The sequence below is a fragment of the Thermobia domestica genome, chromosome 9 (genome assembly GCF_964235325.1).
Source record: "Thermobia domestica chromosome 9, izTheDome1.hap1.1, whole genome shotgun sequence".
Lineage (NCBI taxonomy): Eukaryota > Metazoa > Arthropoda > Insecta > Zygentoma > Lepismatidae > Thermobia > Thermobia domestica.
The window spans coordinates 202850368-202869468 of NC_137462.1; the positions used below are offsets into that span (position 1 = coordinate 202850368).

At 37.2% G+C, this 19101-nt stretch overlaps 1 protein-coding gene across 2 annotated transcripts in view; it reads left to right on the forward strand.

The window, feature by feature from the left end:
- LOC145660539 (uncharacterized) overlaps positions 1 to 19101 on the forward strand; it is a 151051-nt gene that overhangs the window by 100774 nt on the left and 31176 nt on the right. For both annotated transcript variants that reach the window (XM_081725731.1, XM_081725732.1), the window contains 2 exons: positions 1712 to 1886; positions 3727 to 3902. In XM_081725731.1, the coding sequence (XP_081581857.1) occupies positions 1712 to 1886; positions 3727 to 3902 (351 nt within the window). The remainder of the gene's footprint in view (positions 1 to 1711; positions 1887 to 3726; positions 3903 to 19101) is intronic.

Sequence of the window (19101 nt, forward strand, 5' to 3'; positions counted from 1 at the left end):
GTATGAAAGGTGGTCTTTCTAATGATAAAATGCTCCGCAACATGCATGTTTCACAATGGAACATCTAGAAATTCACTGGATATATTCTTAAATATAAGTATTCAACTATAGTGGTACTTAAAATTACGCTGACATTACTCTCTGTCATACTCAAAACTATGAATACGAAGACTTCTCGGACACCCTGTACATTCGTTAATTTTCGTTTTCACGTTGTAGTCACCCCAACATGTTACGAGATGCTACCCAAAATATACGAGAAAGTCATTGTAAAAATCAGAGCATTATACTTACATCCTAATGTTCTCCGTCATCTATGCAACGATCCCACCGTTGTTTCCGCTTTTGGAAGCAGTGTTCGAAATGCGCAGGGTGAAGGGTGTTCAGTTCCTGTTGCGATTCCACTTGGATGTCTTCAATGGAGTCAAAATGTGGCTCTCTTAACGCAAGTTTCATCTTCGGTAACAGGTAGAAGTTGCACGCTGCTAGGTCAGGGGAGTAGGGAGGGTTGAGGCCGTTACCATGTTGTTTTTGGTCAGGAATTCCCTCACAACGAGCGAAATGTGTGCAGGCGAGTTATCATGGTGCTGCAACCAATCTTTCGTTTGCCAAAGCTCAGACCGTTTGCGCCGAACATCTTCCGTCAGTCTCCTCAAAACCTCGCGGTAAAACTTCCCGTTGACATTTTGACCAGGTGAAACAAACTCCTTACGCACAGTTCCTCGAATGTCGAAAAATGATCAGCATCGACTTGATGTTGCTGAGAACTTGTCGAGCTTCTTTCGGACTTGGAGAAAATGGTTTCTTCCATTTGAAAATTGCTGCTTCGTTTTTGGGATTCATATCCCAAGACTCAAGTTTCATCACCTGTAATGACTCTAGATAAGAAGTTTGGACACCCTAGGACTCTTGTTGCAGCTCAGTCAGTGCAGGTCTGAATCCTGAGGTTTTTGTGGTCGATGCTAAGAAGGCGAGGAACAATCTTCGCTGCAGTTCGTGTCATATTCAGTTCAGCGGATAGAATTCGTGGACATGTACAGTACGTCAGTCGAAGTCTGTTACAAACATCGTGAAGTCTGCCTTTTGCCTTCACGAATCACATCACGCACTTCCTATGATCATTTCCGGTGTTGTGCATGTTTGTGACCAGAATGTTTGTCATCTTCCACGGACTCGCAGCCTTCTTTGAAACGCTTTAACCACTCAAACATTCTTGCTTGACTCAGTGCACTCTTACCAAATGCCTCTTTCAACATACGGTGGATTTCGGCTGCAGTTTTCTTTAACTTGACACAGAAATTGATGCAAATCTGTTGCTCCTTATCGTCAGCCATTTGACAATCGCAGAAGCACTGAAACACGTTCCGATACGCACAACTACAACTCACAAGTGAATGTGTTAAAGGTGACGCAACTTTATGGTGCAATAGGTAATACATGTACGTAGAGACTTCTAGCGGCGGAATGTATTACTGCTACTGGTTTACCCAGTAACAAAAAGTTCTCGGATATTTTTGGTAGCACCTCGTATATCTCCAATACAGTGAAAAGTTCGTTAAAAGGAATAATGATCATAAATGCAATCTGATACAGCTGTGAAATTATTATGAGAAATGAGCCATATGATAAGTATTATAACGCTTTCATCTACGTTCAAAACCTTAAAGTTCAAGTTGTAAAATATATATACAACAATTTTATTTTATTTTAGATAAGCATCTTCTATTTAGTTCCACCGCTAATACAGTTTCTTGGCCATCACCCTGCGGTTACCAGAGAGATGTTAAAAGCTTCTCACAACATCATTTGCGGAGCAGCCCCTTCTACACGCGTAGACATCGAGAAACTTCTTGACAGAGCGAACAAGAATACAGTATTCCAGCAAGGTAAGTTTTCTACAGTTGATTACCGATTTACCAGGGTAATAGAGATGAAGATATTCACGGTTTTAACTCAAAACGACGGTCAATCCAAAGGTAGGGAAAACATGACAAAGATAAATGATAGCTATATAATGAATAGAAAAATGCTATATGGCGTCTTACCTGTACTGTACTTTCAGGAATTATGCTTTAATAAAGTTTCAGAACATACCAGAAATACTGTATAATACCTCGTTGTTCTTTCAAGCACCATTTCGAGACTTTTTATTTCATAAAATAGACAACCCTTTTATCGAGAGATCACTGTCATCTTTATTCATTTAGATTTCAAGGCATTTCATTTTCTAAAGTAAATACGTGAATATGGATTTATTTTTCTTTCAGCAAATAAATAGAAGTGGGGTGATTCTTATCATTTTTAAATCGAACAGAAACGCACAGGAAAACCTTCTATTGCAGAAAATAACAGTGTGTACTAGGTGGGAGACAGGACACAGAAAATGTTCTGTTACGTGAGGAAAGGATTTGTAACTAGTTAGGTTGTTAAAAATATTTGGTTAAGGGGGAAGGGCGGGGAAGATCTGAAAAGTTCTTCTCAACTCGAACTTCATTAATAAATTCCATGTCTATTGTATCTCTATCTCTTTTTCTCTAATGTGCCTGCTGATGATTCTTGCGATAGATGTAAACAGTCGTTCTTTCAGAAAAAATGTTCCCGGGGGGCACTCTTAATACTCTGGGGGGCACTGTTGGTACTATTCTATTTATTATTATATTATAGACGTATTATTTTTGTGTCCTCCGGGAGTACTCTCAGAGCTCCTTTGGGCAGTGCCCCTCAAAAGCATGTCTGGAAGGAAACTGGATGTAAATCTTTTCTTTTTCGGCGAGTACTGATTAAGCCGTCCCCGGTAAACCGGAAGTCGACTGTATTTTCTTGTAAGGGAGACGTTATATTGTAATTATGTTAGCGAACGAATGCTAGTGAATTTGCAGTAGACAAACACCTAAGAGCAATGCCGAATAGAGAACCAAGTCTTTTTTCTTACTTTGGGGTAAGGTTTAGAAAAGTCTTAGAAATGAAATGAATTTCTGTTCAACGTCCTTCCATTATGGAGATAGTGAAGATGATGGGTGAAATGGTGGAATGAAGAAAATGGGAGGAAACAGGAGAACCCACGCACACGGTATTTGTCCATCACAAAGTATACTTGGCGCGAGCTTAGATCGAACTTGGGACCCCACGCACCAGAGGCGAGTAATATACCACTGAGCCACCACAGCTCCTCAAAATTTTCAGAGCTGTGTATAACTGGTGCCTAACTGATTAAAAAGACCCTATGTTTCACGTTGTTTCCAACTCGTCTGACCTGATTATTTCTCAGTTTTATCCTTTCTAAAATCGATTTTGTTACGGTAGATCTTACTTTGATTGATTTGTATATATCCTGCGTCCACAGCGAGGCTATATTGCAGCAGATCTACAGTTTAGAGTGGAATTGAATCCGTGACCTAATGCTCCAAATACACACACGCTAACCGCTATACCAGCAAGGAGGGTAAATTTTGATTAATTAATTTGGATCGATGGAATAGTATGTATACGGCATGAATATTTCATAGAAATCACGTATTTAGTATTGCAGTAATGTCATCTGTTAACTCTTGATAACAACAGTTCTTATAGTACCTACAGGATAGAGTTTAATCGGAACGTCAGCAGCGAAGCAATTAGGCTATATGTTATTACCATCATCATACTGTGTTGTTTGTAAAATAAAATAATGCTACATTTTAAAAATGATCACATACTGCTTGCTATAGCATTAGTTTCTATTTGTAGCATACGGAATGACCGAGACGTCACCAATGGTAACAATGGCAGATCCATCTCCAGGATTTGATGTGATGTGCTCTGGAAAACCAACTTTTAGTACCAGTCTGAAAATTGTGGATACAGAAACGAAGCAATGTAAAGGAATTAATGAAATCGGAGAATTATGTATATTAGGTCCTCAGGTAAGTGATTTATTATGTATCAACTCTGATATCAACAAAAATCTTTCAGCAATTTCAAAGAGGCTAATTAGCATCACTCCAGTTTATACTGTATTGCTTGTCTTAAACTGTCTTCCGTACATTTACTATATTCTATTGCCGTTATGTGATTCGAAACCATTATTCCTGCATAAGAAATACAATTTAATGCAATTTGAGTATTTACAATACGTAAATGAATTATAATTTGGCGCATATATATTTTATTACCCGAGAATTTCTTTCAAACGATATCCATCAAATGCTTCTCACTAAAGCCTATTTATAATACAAAAACATCTTAGTCTGTGAGTAACGCTAGTTCTTAATAGTTAACAGTTGTTGCTCTGCTTCGTTCGGCACCTGTCTGCCTTTATTTGAAAATGGATAGTGATTATGCTGATCATAAATGTGCTTGCCTGTTTATTTTTCATACAAAGCCGCATTAAATGTAAATAAGGCTGTAATTACTTGTATAGAATCCGCAAGTATTTATTCCATAAGCAACGTGAACACAGGATAACTATAAACAACAATCGATTATTGCTGTATTATTTAGCGGTGCAATATTTAGCAAATGTTACTATCAACCCACATATATACTTCCTTTAACATGTCATAATCATATTTGGAATTGAGCGCCAATGTTTGTCTAACCGCAAGTTAGTTGTGTACCCCCCTAAAACAAGAGTTGAATGTAAACATTCAGAATTACTCTCAGTTTCAACCTATAGCGTACATCGAACCGAAGATTTGCGAGGATCAACTTGTAATATTAATGAAAACAAATATTTTACAAACACAGTGAATTGCATCGTAAAGATAAATATTATAATTCAATGTAACTATATGAATCTGTTTGATGTTCTAAGAGTTAAAGTTGCTCTTTTACAGCAACATACTCTACTTTTTGATCACTAAATGAGCGTCTGGGTTTTGTTTCTTAGATAGGTCTGAGCCAAACCCAGACTCAGACCAACCCGGGTCTCCATTTAAGCTCAAAGCAATCAAAATCACATCGAACAGCATTATTGCAGAATTTTATAATGGGTTAAGGATACCTACTACCCTAGCTCTAAGTATTCATGAGTTCGATTCCCAGTGTGATATTATTTCGTAATAGTGATGCAATTGATGTATTTGTTCCAATATTGCCAACTTGCTGAACCTATGTAATTAAGATGAGAGCTTACAGCTTAACGTTTAATCGAAAGCCACGCTATACTACCAGGAATCGTATCCATGTCTAAGATAAACCGAACAGAAATTTGTTCATGAAGTTCTAATTTCAAGATGAAAAGTGTATGTACTCTAGTAAAACTGCATCTAATGTTCTACTGTAGTAAACTAGTGTTCACCAGTGAGAATTCACCCAAAATTGATACACAAGAAATGATTAGCTGCGTCGAGAAGCTAATGGCAGATAGTATTGATCCTTTGTTAGAATTAATGTATGATTCAGGTTCATTGTTACAAAATTAGAGTTAACACCATTGGGTACGGGAGGGACAGGCACGTAGCCAAGGGGGGGTCCGGACCCCCCCTTCGAGACGAGAAATGAGAAAAATAAGGAAGGATGAAAAAATGAAATGAGAAAAAGATGGATCGCGTTAAAATTTTTTTACAAAATCAGGAAGCTTCTGGTTACTCTTTCTTAATACACAATAACACACTGAGCAAGGCTATGTGATAATATGTAAAAAAAAAAAAACACTATCACGTAACTGTTTCGACACAATAACTGTGTCTTCATCAGACTTCCACTCCTACTGGCTGCTTGGGAGTTGGTCATCACTTATATACTCTAAGGATAATTAAAAGTTGATCTCCGAAAAGTATATAAGTGATGACCAACTCCCAAGCAGTAAGAAGGAGTGGAAGTCTGATGAAGACAGTTATTGTGTTGAAAGTTTTACGTGATAGCGTTTTTTACATATTATCACATAGCTTGTTCAGTGTGTTATTGTGTATTAGTACAAAATGGAAACAAGGCCTGATAGAATAGTTACTCTTTCTTATTATTAGATTTATAATACTTGAAATGCATGGTGGCGAAGTGATCGAGATATCCTGGAACAGTCAGGGAATTTGAAATTTCTAGAAAAGTTACGGAATTCTCAGAATTTCTAGAAGAGTTACGGAATTCTCAGAATTCCTACTACTAGTCAGGGGGATTTCAAGGGAGATTTCAAGCTTCCGAAAGTATAGTAACGTCGACATTTTGTATCATAAATTTTCGATATCGCATCTTTGCAGTATCAAACATGTTATTTCAAAAACAATTTTCTACTGCTCCTATAACCTGTCATTGGAACAGACAGTTCAACAGAGAAAGGAACGCAAATGTAAAATATTTTACAAAACATTATTGAGTATGTACTTTCTATAATAGTGAATATGTACTTTTTACAATAGTTGAGGTTATAATGAAAGGAAAATTGTTATATTTGAATGAACAGAGGAAGGATGTAAATATTGTAAAATATTTTTCAGCATGTTTTTTATTATTATTATTTTACTCGAGATTTCTCATAGTTTGTTATTAAAATACTTACTAACATATTCTAATTTTATTGTCCTGACAAACCAATATATGTTGATAGTAAAGTAGTTTAGATTGCTAGAGCTCCTGAGCATTCAGAATTTCATGTCGTCCCCCCCCCCGTCCCCCGCCGTTACGAAATCCTGGCTGAACGAACCAATATATGTTCAAGTAAAATAGTTTAGAATGATCGAGCCTCTGTTGTGATGACCACAGTATCTCATGTCACGGACCCCCCCCCCCTTCACGAAATCCTGGCTACGTGCCTGGGAGGGAGCAGTATATACGGGATGCAGTAGATATTCAGTATTTGTCTGCAGAAGTGTGGTGCAAGTGGCAAACTTGCCGAAAGCAAAAGATACAGAAATGCTGATTATTAGATTTTTCCGAGCACACAATCGTGTTTATCGACTTTCAAAAACCAAGATGTATGTGTGAGAATGATCTATCCGGTCATCAAACGTTTTCTGGAAACTGATGATGTTCGATACAACACAAATCTAGACGGGGGCGGATCCAGGGGGGGCGATCGCCCCCCCCCCAAGAAGAGGGAACTTCCTTATTTTATATATAAATAAAACCCATCCCAGAGTTTGGGCCTCTTAAAAGTAGCTCTAACAAATTACAACCCACCGCCCCCTCAAAAGTCCATCCTGGATCCGCCCCTGAATCTAGGCCCCTAGCCCACAGCATGTAACGAAAGGATAGTAGAAGAAACAAGAAAGTTGGTTTTGAAACAACCAAAACTATCAATGCAACAAACTGCTGCAAAACTGAAGATTTCGCATGTTTCCGTGGTGGGAAAACAAACTCAGTTGGAATTCGATTCCGATAGGGGCAAAAAGTGGCAAGGAATAGAACACGTTAATAAAGTAAAGAAGCATTCTAGAAAATCGTGTAAAATAGCCATATGGTCGGAGTGGGAGAAAGTGTACAAATCCCCTATAAGGAAATGGTGCGTCAAAATCCAAATTTCCAATGATGATGATGATTTGGCAAGCAATGGTACAAAATGAGAGACTTCCTCCAGCGTTTGTGACCAACGGAACTCTGAATAGTGAAATGTATATTTCTCGGTGTCTGTGGAGAAATATGTTGCCATAATTACGTAGTCTAAATATTGCCAATCCTTATTTAGACCTTACAAGTTATCATCGCATTGCTGGTCAATCTGCATTAGATATAATAGGTAAATGTAGGTTAATTATTCACAACTAAGGGCTGTTTATATTTTGCGTTACTTATATAGACTGGATGCTCTGAGCTTGTTGGAACTAAAGATTTTCCTGCATTTATTACCATAAAGCAGGCTCCTTCAGATTTCTGCTCGTCCGCGAAAAACTGGTGAGTTGATTTGCTTAGGCAAGTAGTCAACGGTTTTATGACCAAACGAACAAAATAATGTCAGTGTTCTCAATTCCAAGTTAATTCAAAACCTCTTGAGAGGGATGTATTATTTCAAAAAACAGAAATAGTATTAGATGTTTAATATATAGAAAAGCATTAAGGAGTTGCTTAAAGAAGCATTATTCAACGCTGCACAAATTTTTTAAAAAGAATATTACCAAATGTAATAACTACTATCCGTGCAATGTGGGTTCTGCTGTCACCACGGCATGGTGCGTCCTCAGGTTGCGGATCGAGGAGAAGGCCTCTAGATACAGAGGTTAGCTGCGAATATACTGAATAAGCAGTCGCTTACAGACGACAAGAAGTGGTCCTCCAGCTTGGGATTTTGTGTTGGACGAACAACCTCACCCTGTAAAAAACTAATAAATAAATAAATAAATAAAAGAGACACTTGTTCTGAAACATTCACAGAAGCCTCGGACCAGGACTGATAACTTGGCACGACCTCAGCACAAGAAAATGGACATGAGATTTGGAACATGGAACATTAGAAGTCTTTATAGGGCAGGCGCGTTAAAATCTGTAACGAGTGAGTTAGAGAAATACAGGATGTACACCTTGTCTCAAAAAGGTTGAGCGCATTCTTTATTGGTGTTTTGAGGCAAAAATTTTCTAAGTCCAGCTTCGGGTATCTTCGGGAAAAAGTAAGCCAGGTTCGAACCTCCAAGCCAGCCTTTGCAATCGGGAAAAAGTTTGCAGATGTGTTTTTCTTTTTTTAAATATGATAAGACTTGTTACCAAATGTTTAAAAAAGCAACATTGATTGAAATACTTAATGATACAATATTTCGAAACCTTTTATTAATGTCACCATATGCTTGTTTGTCATTTAGCGTTCTATACGTAATGGAACATTTAAATACGTTAAAGAATCTTTCCATATGTAAAAGAATGCTCAAAGTTAAGAAATAGAACATAATTATCGCCTGAGTACTAAAATAAAAGTCAAAATAGAACAGAAACAGCGTTTGTAATGGATATGAATGTCATAATTATCTTGAGATCCGTTATACATCGCTAGAAGCATGGCTCCAGAAGTTCTTGTATTAGCTCATTGGTAAGCTGTCGGATTTCAAATCATAAGGTTGAGAGTTCGATTCTCGTCTAGATTAATGCTTTTTTTTAAATTATATTTTCCGCAATGCATGAAAAATTATATAAAATAATTACATTAAAATACATAGGTTGTGTATATATAACATAATCATTGCAGAACATAGTAATTATTATGTTTAAAATATAACATCTGAGTTAATTTTCACAGTAGGTCGGTATTATATATGAGGATGTAAATACAAGTTAAGAAACTCGTTCCATAGCAATAAATAAATCATGTATGTATCTATTTGCAGCCATTTGTCATATAGAGGGTAATTCTCAACATTCATAATACAGAATGTCATTTATGTTCTTGAAAAGTGACTCGATGCATAAACAGAGGGTATAAACAGAGAATCCAAAGTCGGAACGCTCGCAAAAAAAAAAATCATGAACCCCAAAGGTCACGTGAGCAGACTGGAATTGTCCTTATGAAGCATGCCACAGCAGAAAGTCTTTACATAGATTTTCAATTCAATTCCTGATATATGCTTTTGCAATGTGGAAGTCGTGATGCTTTGAGTCGCCCTCTCTCGCTCGCTCGCTCGCTCACTCTCTATTTATACAGAATATAAAAGTTAATTTATGTGTGTGTTTCAACATAATTCTGATATATCTAGAGCAATTTTAACTATATTTCTTACTGTCTGGAAAAAGAGTACTGTCGGGATACATATCAAAAATGCTAGAAACGGGTCGATATTAGTATCGAATCCATAGTTTCGTGGTCGCTTAGGTGAATAGCTCTACTTTCAATTCAAGTCCAATTAAGCTCCCATTAGCACCCAGGGTGGTTACGTAGCGACATAAAGATATCGAAATCAACCGATATTAGAATCGAATCGTAAGTTTTGAGCGCCGCTAACAGTGCAGCATTTCCCATTAGTCCACATTAGTCCACATTTCAGATTAGTCCCATTGCCTAGAGGGCAACATATTTTCAGAGCGCAAAGTTTAAAACTTGAATAAAATTTTATTTTTTTTTTTTCGTATGAAAAAGTTAAAAATCAAGAGCAAATATACTATTTCACGAACAATCCTCTTTTACTATTCTAATATGTTTAATAATAGCGTAAGAAATCTAATAGTAATTCAGAACATGTTTCACAGTTGCAGTGGTGCCCCCCCCCTTATGTCCATGACGCACCCCCCCAATTGTCTACCCGTAGGTGTTCTTCCATGAAAAAATCTTCTTTTCGATTAATTTTTACACTCCCTCAAACATATTTATACAGATATTTTAACCCCCCCAAATATTTCAATGACGCACTTTGCGTCATAGCCCTCCTTGTGGGCACCCCTGCACAGTTGTTATTTTTTGTTACATAGTTGTAGCTGTAGGATGTAGTGAGTGGAATTTAACTGTAATAAATTCACTAATTAACCATATTCGAATTAAGTTTTATTTTTAAGTTCGGGATGAAGGGGCGGAGAAATATGTAGTTTTGGGGGCACCGAGCTTTTCTACAATTTACTTTCAAAATCTCCATTTTTCTTTTGTCATTTGTTCCTAATAAAAAAAGTTCAGTCACTTTTGGATTGTCATAGGATAGTAGGAGTTGGATTTTGGGATGCAGCCTGTGAGATTCTAGATGAGCTAACTGCTTGAAAAAATATTTTTGAATCATCTGTAACATATGAAATGAGGATATGTATCATAAAAAATTGAAAGTATGTATGTCTGCGTTATCATCACGGTCAAATTGCAAAGTCAAATGAATTGACGTTTGGTATATACCAGGCTCCAATCCCAACTGGGAAGTTATCATACGCGTGTCACTTTCATTATAATACATATCCTTAGGGGGAGTAGAAGTCCGAATTTTTGCGAATAATTTAGTATCTCACAAGCCGTTCAACTGAGAGCTGAAATTCAGCATATAACTCTTTATTAAAAATAAAGAGAATATGTCCTGGCATTTTTAAAATTGTCTTTTATGAGCGGGGGGACGGGGGTGCATTTTCTATATATTGGAAATTGGTAGTGGGTTGATTTGTAAAAATAATCGAAAACGATTGATATTAGTTGAGAAACAAATTGAGTAATGCAAACTAAAGTTCTTTTTGAGTTTTATACCCACTGCTTTCTATTTATAATTGCTGAAGCTGGTGTTTAATATATGGAGCGTTCCGAGCATAAGGCAATCAAGCCATAAAGTTAGAGAAAAATGGCCATAAAATTTGTATTCTAAACTTAATTACATGGGCATTTTCAATTAGTACGGCATGCTTAATTATATAGAAAATTAGTTTTTCTCTCTCTCTCTCTCTTTCTTTTTTTTTACGTTGGTCTACTTTTCCTTGATTCAAAACTTTCAAATTTCACCCTATTTTCTACTGAAATGTGTCTGTAAGGCAACAAAGAAATAATTATATATGATAAATTTAAATTCATTTTAATTCGGAAGATGAGAAACACTTTGCCATTATATATCGTAAAGTTCAGATGCACCAGTATTGTAACAGAGGTGCTTGAGCCATTGACGGTAGAAATTCAAACTCCGATAAGTGATAATTTCACAGTCTTGTTTTATTAGAAGTGTAACCTCTTTAGTCAATGGAGAGGAGGATGTGGGTCATCGGTCAGAATTGATGTCGATGGGTTTTGGTGGGTCGGAGTTGGTCGCAATGGTTCAGAGTGGTTCATAGTTGGTGGTGGGTCAGAGTGGATCACGATGGTTGATGGGTCAGAGTTGGCCAATGGGGCATTTGGGTGGTGGGTGATAGTGGGTCGTGGATCAAATTTACATTTACCCACACCATCTCTGGTTAAAATTGTACTAAAGATAAGAGGCACCGAAGATGCATGTCGGCTATTATGCTCAAATTTTGCGCATGGATAGTACTCCACCAGAAAGCAATAAATTTGAAACGGTTCACGGTATCACCTCCTAGAACTCGAGATGTAGGGGTTTGTCTGATTGGCTAAATTAAGACGTCAATGATTTATCCTTCAACAACCAAGCTTTTTATGATCGTTTCCGTGGGGAAGTCAGAAGAACACGTGCCTAGTAATCGTAATATTGATAGTTCACGTCCATCCCGGGTATTTGTTTTGTGTTTTTTTGATTCACCTAAATATAAATAAATTACACATATAGGCATTTTAACATATTTTGGGAGAGTAATTTTGTGGTTCGTTGGCGTTTCATCGCGTCTCTGCCGCTTTTAGTAAAGTTTTCAAAATCGAGCTGGGGCCACCACGGATCGTCGCCGCGGGGCCACCAATTTCTGGCGAGAGGTCAATAGTTGACCATCTGTAGTCCACCGACGCTTACAACTTAGGATAATGAACGATGTCTTTGCCTTGTAGACTTCATGACTACCGACGTCGGCAGTCAACTAGCTTTTAGTATTCCTTTACTAACCATCTATCGTTCATGTTTGTACACGGTGTTGTCATAATAATAATAATAATAATAATAATAATAATAATAATAATAATAATAATAATAATAATAATAATAATAATATTATTATTATTATTATTATTATTATTATTATTATTATTATTATTATTATTATTATTATTATTATTATTTGTAGTAATAGTAGTATAATTGATGATAGAATAATTATTGTCTATGTATTGTCTAGGTAGGACTACACACAGGATTTTGCTCGTTTTGATTCGATTTGACTTTAATCCGAGTCGAGTTGGAAGATATTTTTCGCGCCGAGCCCAAGAGTAGACTTCAAAGATGTCTGTTTCGAGTCGAGTCGAGTTTCAAAGAAAAGTCGTTCGTGCCCATCCCTACTAATGAGAGCTTAATCGGAGTTAAGCGAAATTGAAAGTCTCACTATTTATCTAAGCGACCCCGAAAACTATGAATCTAATATCGATCATTTTCTAGCAATCTTTTATATGTATCCCCCTCCCATTCAGCATAGCTAACCCGACAGCACTCTTTTTGAAATTATAAGAAATGTGGTTAAAATTACTCTAGGCCAGTGGTTCTCAACCTAATTCCTATCACGATCCCCTTTTATCACACGCTCTTGCCAGCGACCCTTTTATAATTTGTTTTATAATAAGCTTGTGTGGGATTTTTAACATACCTATTTCTATAATAGTAGAATCCATTTTTTGTTTATAGTGAACAGTGCCATGGAAAATCAGCGCCCGGGGCGATAGTATAGTACGATGTCACCGTATATATGAGTGACGTCGACAGACTAGCTACGAAGCGCCGCCATGGTTGGCACGAAGCTCAATATCATTTTCAAAGTAAACCCTACCTTTCCTTAATTTTGAGCACATTTTACTACGTTTTTCCTTCTATTTTACACATGTGCACATGCACTTTCCTAACATGAGTAACACACTTCCTCCGAAATGTGTGGCCCCTTTTTTCGGCGCCCGGCACTGACAGTGGATACAGTAACTGTAATATATATATTCCCAACGACGAAGGTGCTGGTTCAAGATGGATGTTAAACTCCTTCATTAAAGAGGCCATTAATGTATCCGATCTAAGCCCACAACTTCTTGACCAAATAATAGAATGATCATGCGACAAGTCTTTGCAACTGGTTTTCTGTAACAAAGACTTGGACAAGTTCTGCCTGATGAGGAGAGAAGAGTATCCTGGTCTGGTGATTGCTGCTTTAAAAGTAATAATTCCATTTGCTATATCGTACTTGTGCGAAAGTGTGTTTTTTTATGGTAAACATTAAAACAAAGATAAGAAATCGCTTATCATTTCAAAATGGCTTGATAATGTTTGTCATGAAGATTGAACCGGGCATTGCTGCACTAGTGAAATTACACCATGCTTAGGTATCTCATTAGGTTTTAATTTTAATTGTATTTCAATGTGCAGGTTTTGTTGCATGTGTATTTTTCTAGTATTTCTATATACAGTTCTCATTAGTTTTATATCATACCTCTTTGATTTAAATTCATTTTTAAACAACTCTACTAACTAACTAACTCTATGGCCTATGGAACCCGGAGGTTAAATGCCGCATTCACAAAAGCTCTCCACTGACTTCTATCCTTAGCCAATTGGATTCAGTTTCTACTTTGTATTCTTATCTCAGCGAGATCCATCTTAATATTGCCCTAAGATCTGCGCCTAGGTCTTCCTAATGGTCGTTTTCCGATTGGTCCTCCAGTCAAGACTTTGAAAGCGTTTCTACTTTCTTCCATTCTAGCCACATGACTTGCCCACCTAAGCCTCCTAGACTTGACGACCCTAACAATGTTGGGTAAACCGTATAAATTATGTAGTTCCTCGTTATGAAGTTTCCGCCATTCCCCATTCCCGTTCCTCTTGGGTCCGAATATTCGTCTAAGGATCTTGTTCTCAAATACTTTCAGTCTATGTTCTTCCCTCAGAGTAAGCGACCATCGACCATGTTTCGCAACCATACAGAACAACAGGCATGATTATCGTTTTGTATATTTTAAGCTTCAAATTTCTCGACAGAATTCGCGACAAGAGACTTTGAACCGAATAGTAACATGAATTCTACACCCTTTGGAAATGTTCAGACTTATTTTTTTATTGTTCTTTACAGTGTGTATAAAAAATAAAAGTATGCCTATCAGAACAAAATTAAAAATAATATTTAAAAATAATTTCTGGTATTAGATTCTAACTATATTTATCTCTTCTGCCTATATTCCCTTGAGGCCGCGACTCCCAGGTTGAGAAACCCTGCTCTAGGCATACATGAGTTATGTTGGAACATACATACATACACTTTTATATGTATAAATGCAGATAAGAGAGAGTTAAGAGAGAGCGATTAAGGAATTACCGCTCTCAATCTCTTCACTTTACTTTTGCGATTCGTGAATTTCTTACGTGACAGTTTGGGGTTAGCTAGTTTTTTGTCTTGAACCACGATCTGATTTTCGATATGCTCTACCTAAATGCTGTAATGCGAATATTGAGAAGTTATCTGCGATGAAAGTAGCTGCAAATAAATACATTACATAACTTATTTATTGCTATTACACGATTTTTAAAATTTGTATTCAATATTCACACATAACACACCGACGTTCTGTCAATACCTCAGATGTTATATTTTAAAGATAAGAATTACTTATGTCGTGAAATGATATGAATATATATATTCAACTGATATATACAACTGATGATACGAATATATATATTCAACTCATATATACAACTGATGATATGAAAATATATATACAACTTATGAATTGTAATGTAACTATTTTACATAATTTTCATGCATTGAGGAAAGTAGAATATCATAAAAGAATCTCACCTAAACGGGTGTCGAACTCACGATTTAAACGCTCGGTGGTGTACCACTGAGCTAACATGACCGCTTTTCGGAAGCTGCTTCTGAAATATAACTGAGCTCATATGTATGGAAATCACAATGACGAAACGAGAGTGTGAATACATAGTCTCGAAATATTGTATCATTAAGTATTTCAATCAATGTTACTTTTTTTTCTACAGTTAATACCATTTCAACATGTCTTATTATATTTAACAGAAGGAAAAACATATCTGTACATCTATTCCCGATTACTAAGGTTGGCTTTGGAGGTTCGAACCAGCAGCTTTAGTTTACCGTTTTCCGAAGACACCCGAAGTTGGACTTCGAAAGTGTTCGTATCAAAACAGCTATAATCATATCGCTCAATCTGTTTGGTATATGGTATATGTTTCTATACGTGTAAAGTCAGTATAACAATTCATTCTTTAAACAGCTTTTCGTATGTATTAATATTCCTTTATAAAAACTGTTTTTATTATTATTATTACGGCGCACCATTTTCAGATTTCTTTCGCGAGTCGTTGACCAAGTCGTTCGCCACCAGCGTTGCCAGAATCACAGCTCGGAATTATTCCAAAACCTGATCGAACTTAATTCAGGAGTTTAAAAAAAAACAAAGTTGAGATACGATAACGTAACTTAAAATACACAGAGAGCAAGAATGCATGGATAGAACTCAATACTTCACGCACCAAAATTTTAACTCAACTAAATTACTGCAGTCGTTGCCAAACTCAATGGCGTATATATCGTATAAATGAATGCAAAGTTTTTGTTTACATATTTTGAAAGAAAATTACTTCGCAGTATAAGCGGAGTTGGGAATCGTCTGCTGGGGAAGGGGGCAGATTTTTGGTCGGTCTCGGAGCTGTCATTTCAGGAATAGATATGATCATGAAGTCAGAAGTAAAGATGGTGAAGTTGTCAAAAAGTTGGGGGGAGAATGGCCCCCATAGCTCCGCCCATGCCTCGGAGTTAAAGGATTAGAAAACCCTGGGTGGAGCCACAAAAAAAAAGCCCAAAGCCGTTCCGAACTTACTTAGGAAAATAAGACTGCCTGTATGGTTTACCGAGTGTATGAATCAATGGAAGAGGATACATTTCTGCCGTTCTTTTTCTTCCCATGGCCAACTTCTCCAGGTTTTACGGCTTTTTGATAACTTGCTGAAATTGTGCTAGATTTGGGCAGGATGCTAAAAGCAAGATGCTAGGTGCTAGAGACATGCAAATTATGCTAGATCTAGCATCATTATGCTAGATCTGGCAACGCTGTTCCCCACAATAGGCGTGTCGTGCAAGTAACCAATCACACGCCAGGTACTAGCTTTTACCTATTGCTTTCTTCTCACAGCTCAGAACATTGGTAACTATGGATAGACGTACATCAGTAATTACTTTATGGGAGTTGGAAGGTTATTCTGCAACTGCAGCTAGCAGGCGAGTAAGTGTCCCGGCCTCTACAGGAAGGCAATGGATTCGGAAATATGGTGCTACAGGTCAGACTGGTAATTTACGATCTCCTGGTCGTCCGCATGTGTCAACCGAAGCCCAAGATGCGAGATTAGTAAACGAAGCCCGGTTAGACTCACTAAGGACGTCTAGACAGATAAGGGAAGCTTCTCTCTTTCCTGGTAGTAAGCATACAGCTTTGCGAAGGCTTCGTCATGCTGGGTTACGTGGCCGTGTTGCTGCCGTGAAGGAAAAACTCTCAGACGACCACAAAATTTACCGTCTCGCGTTTGCACAGGCGAATGTGGGTCTCAATTGGGAAAACGTAGTTTTCTCAGATGAATCCATATTCACAACATCAAAGGAGGGACGCCGTTTTGTGTATCGTCCGAGAGGCACCCGATATGACCATGGATATGTGGCTGCTTGCAATCGCAGTGACCATGTATCTATTTTATGTTGGGGTTGGATTTCCAGTCGCGGAGCAGGACAGCTTCATAGAATTGAAGGACATCTGGACAATGCTCAGTACTTAGACATTATCAGTAATATCATGGTGCCATCTGTTTCAGCCTGATGGTGTAATTCAGTTCCAGCAATATCAGTCGCCAATACATAATTCCCGTGTGGTTCAGGAATGGTTCGCAGGGCACCCTGAGATTGATTTAATCGACTGGCCGCCTCGTGGAGCAGACCTCAATCTCATGGAAAATATGTGAGCAGAAGTGAAGCGTACTCTAAGGGAAAGTTGGCCTGAGGCAGATCCACCAAGAACTCAGGATGACCTGTGGCATCTTGTTTCCGAAGCATGGCTGGAGGTAGGGGAAGGAGATAGATTTGTCACCCATGTAATAGATTCCATGCCCAGAAGAATGGAGCGTGTAATAAATTCAGAAGGGTCTTGGACACAATATTAATGTCCCCGCCTTAACTCCCGAAAACAGCCCTTTTTAGGGCTACCTAAACGCTTCTGAAAATATTTCTAGAAGTAAACCACTCCTTGTATCCGATTTCTGTGCAATCCTACTAACAAAAGAATGATAATTAGCTGTAGGCTTTGAACTCAAGACCTCTTCAGTGGCAAGTCCGTACTCTACCAGTGAGCTAACATGAACACGCAAACCTAACCTGAAGAAACACGACTTTCAATTTCTGGTATTCGATGACAATGATGCTCATATACTTTGCAAATGTTGTATTCAACTTGGGATATTCCGCAACACACACACACACATAAACAAAGCAAAAGAGAGAGAGAGAGAGAGAGAGATGAATACACAAAAGCATATTCAACGTTTTCGAATGAGACTCTAAGTAACGACATTCCGTTCTAAAGAGAATTTGTGTTTCTTCCCGTGACGTTAAGGGGATCGGGAAAAGCTATGTGTCTTGAAGCAGGATACGACTTTGGATACTCTGTTTATACACTTTCTATATCCGTAGGAATATACTGTATTTCACGAATATAAATAACATACTGTAATGAGAATATTGAGAAGTTAAATCTGTATGACAAATAGCTGCAAATAAATACACTACATAACTTATTTATTGCTATTAAACGATTTTCCTAACTTGTATTTAACATTCTCATATATAATAACGACCTACTGTGAAAATTATCTCAGATGTTATATTTTAAACATAATAATTACTATGTTCTGCAATTATTATGTTATATATAAACAACTTATGTATTTTAATGTAATTATTTTATATAATTTTTCATGCATTGCGGAAAATATAATTTTAAAAAAAGTATTGACCCAGATGGGATTCGAACTCACAACCTTATGATTTGAAATCCGACAGCTTACCAATGAGCTAACACAAGGACTTCTAGAACTAAGCTTCTAGCGATGTATAACGGATCTCAAGATAATTATGACATTCATATCCATGACAAACGCTGTTTCTGTTCTACTTTGACTTTTATTTTAGTACTCAGGCGATAATTATGTTCTATTTCTTAACTTTGAGCATTCTTTTACATATGGAAAGATTCTTTAACGTATTTAAATGCTCCATTACGTATAGAGAGCTAAATGACAAACAAGCATGTGCAAGGTTTCGAAATATTGTATCATTAAGTATTTCAATCAATGTTGCTTTTTTAAACACTTGGTAACAAGTTTTATTATATTTAAAAGAAGAAAAACACATCTGCAAACTTTTTCCCGATTGCAAAGGCTGGCTTGGAGGTTCGAACCTGGCTTACTTTTTCCTGAAGATACCCGAAGCTGGACTTAGAAAATTTTTGCCTCAAAACACCAATAAAGAATGCGCTCAACCTTTTTGAGACAAGGTGTACCTAGTAGTCCAGGAACTTTAGCATTTTGCTCCGGAAAAATTAGAAGCCAAAGTTTTTCTTCACAAAAACGTTCATTAGCTCATTCTAAATGACATATCAAAAGT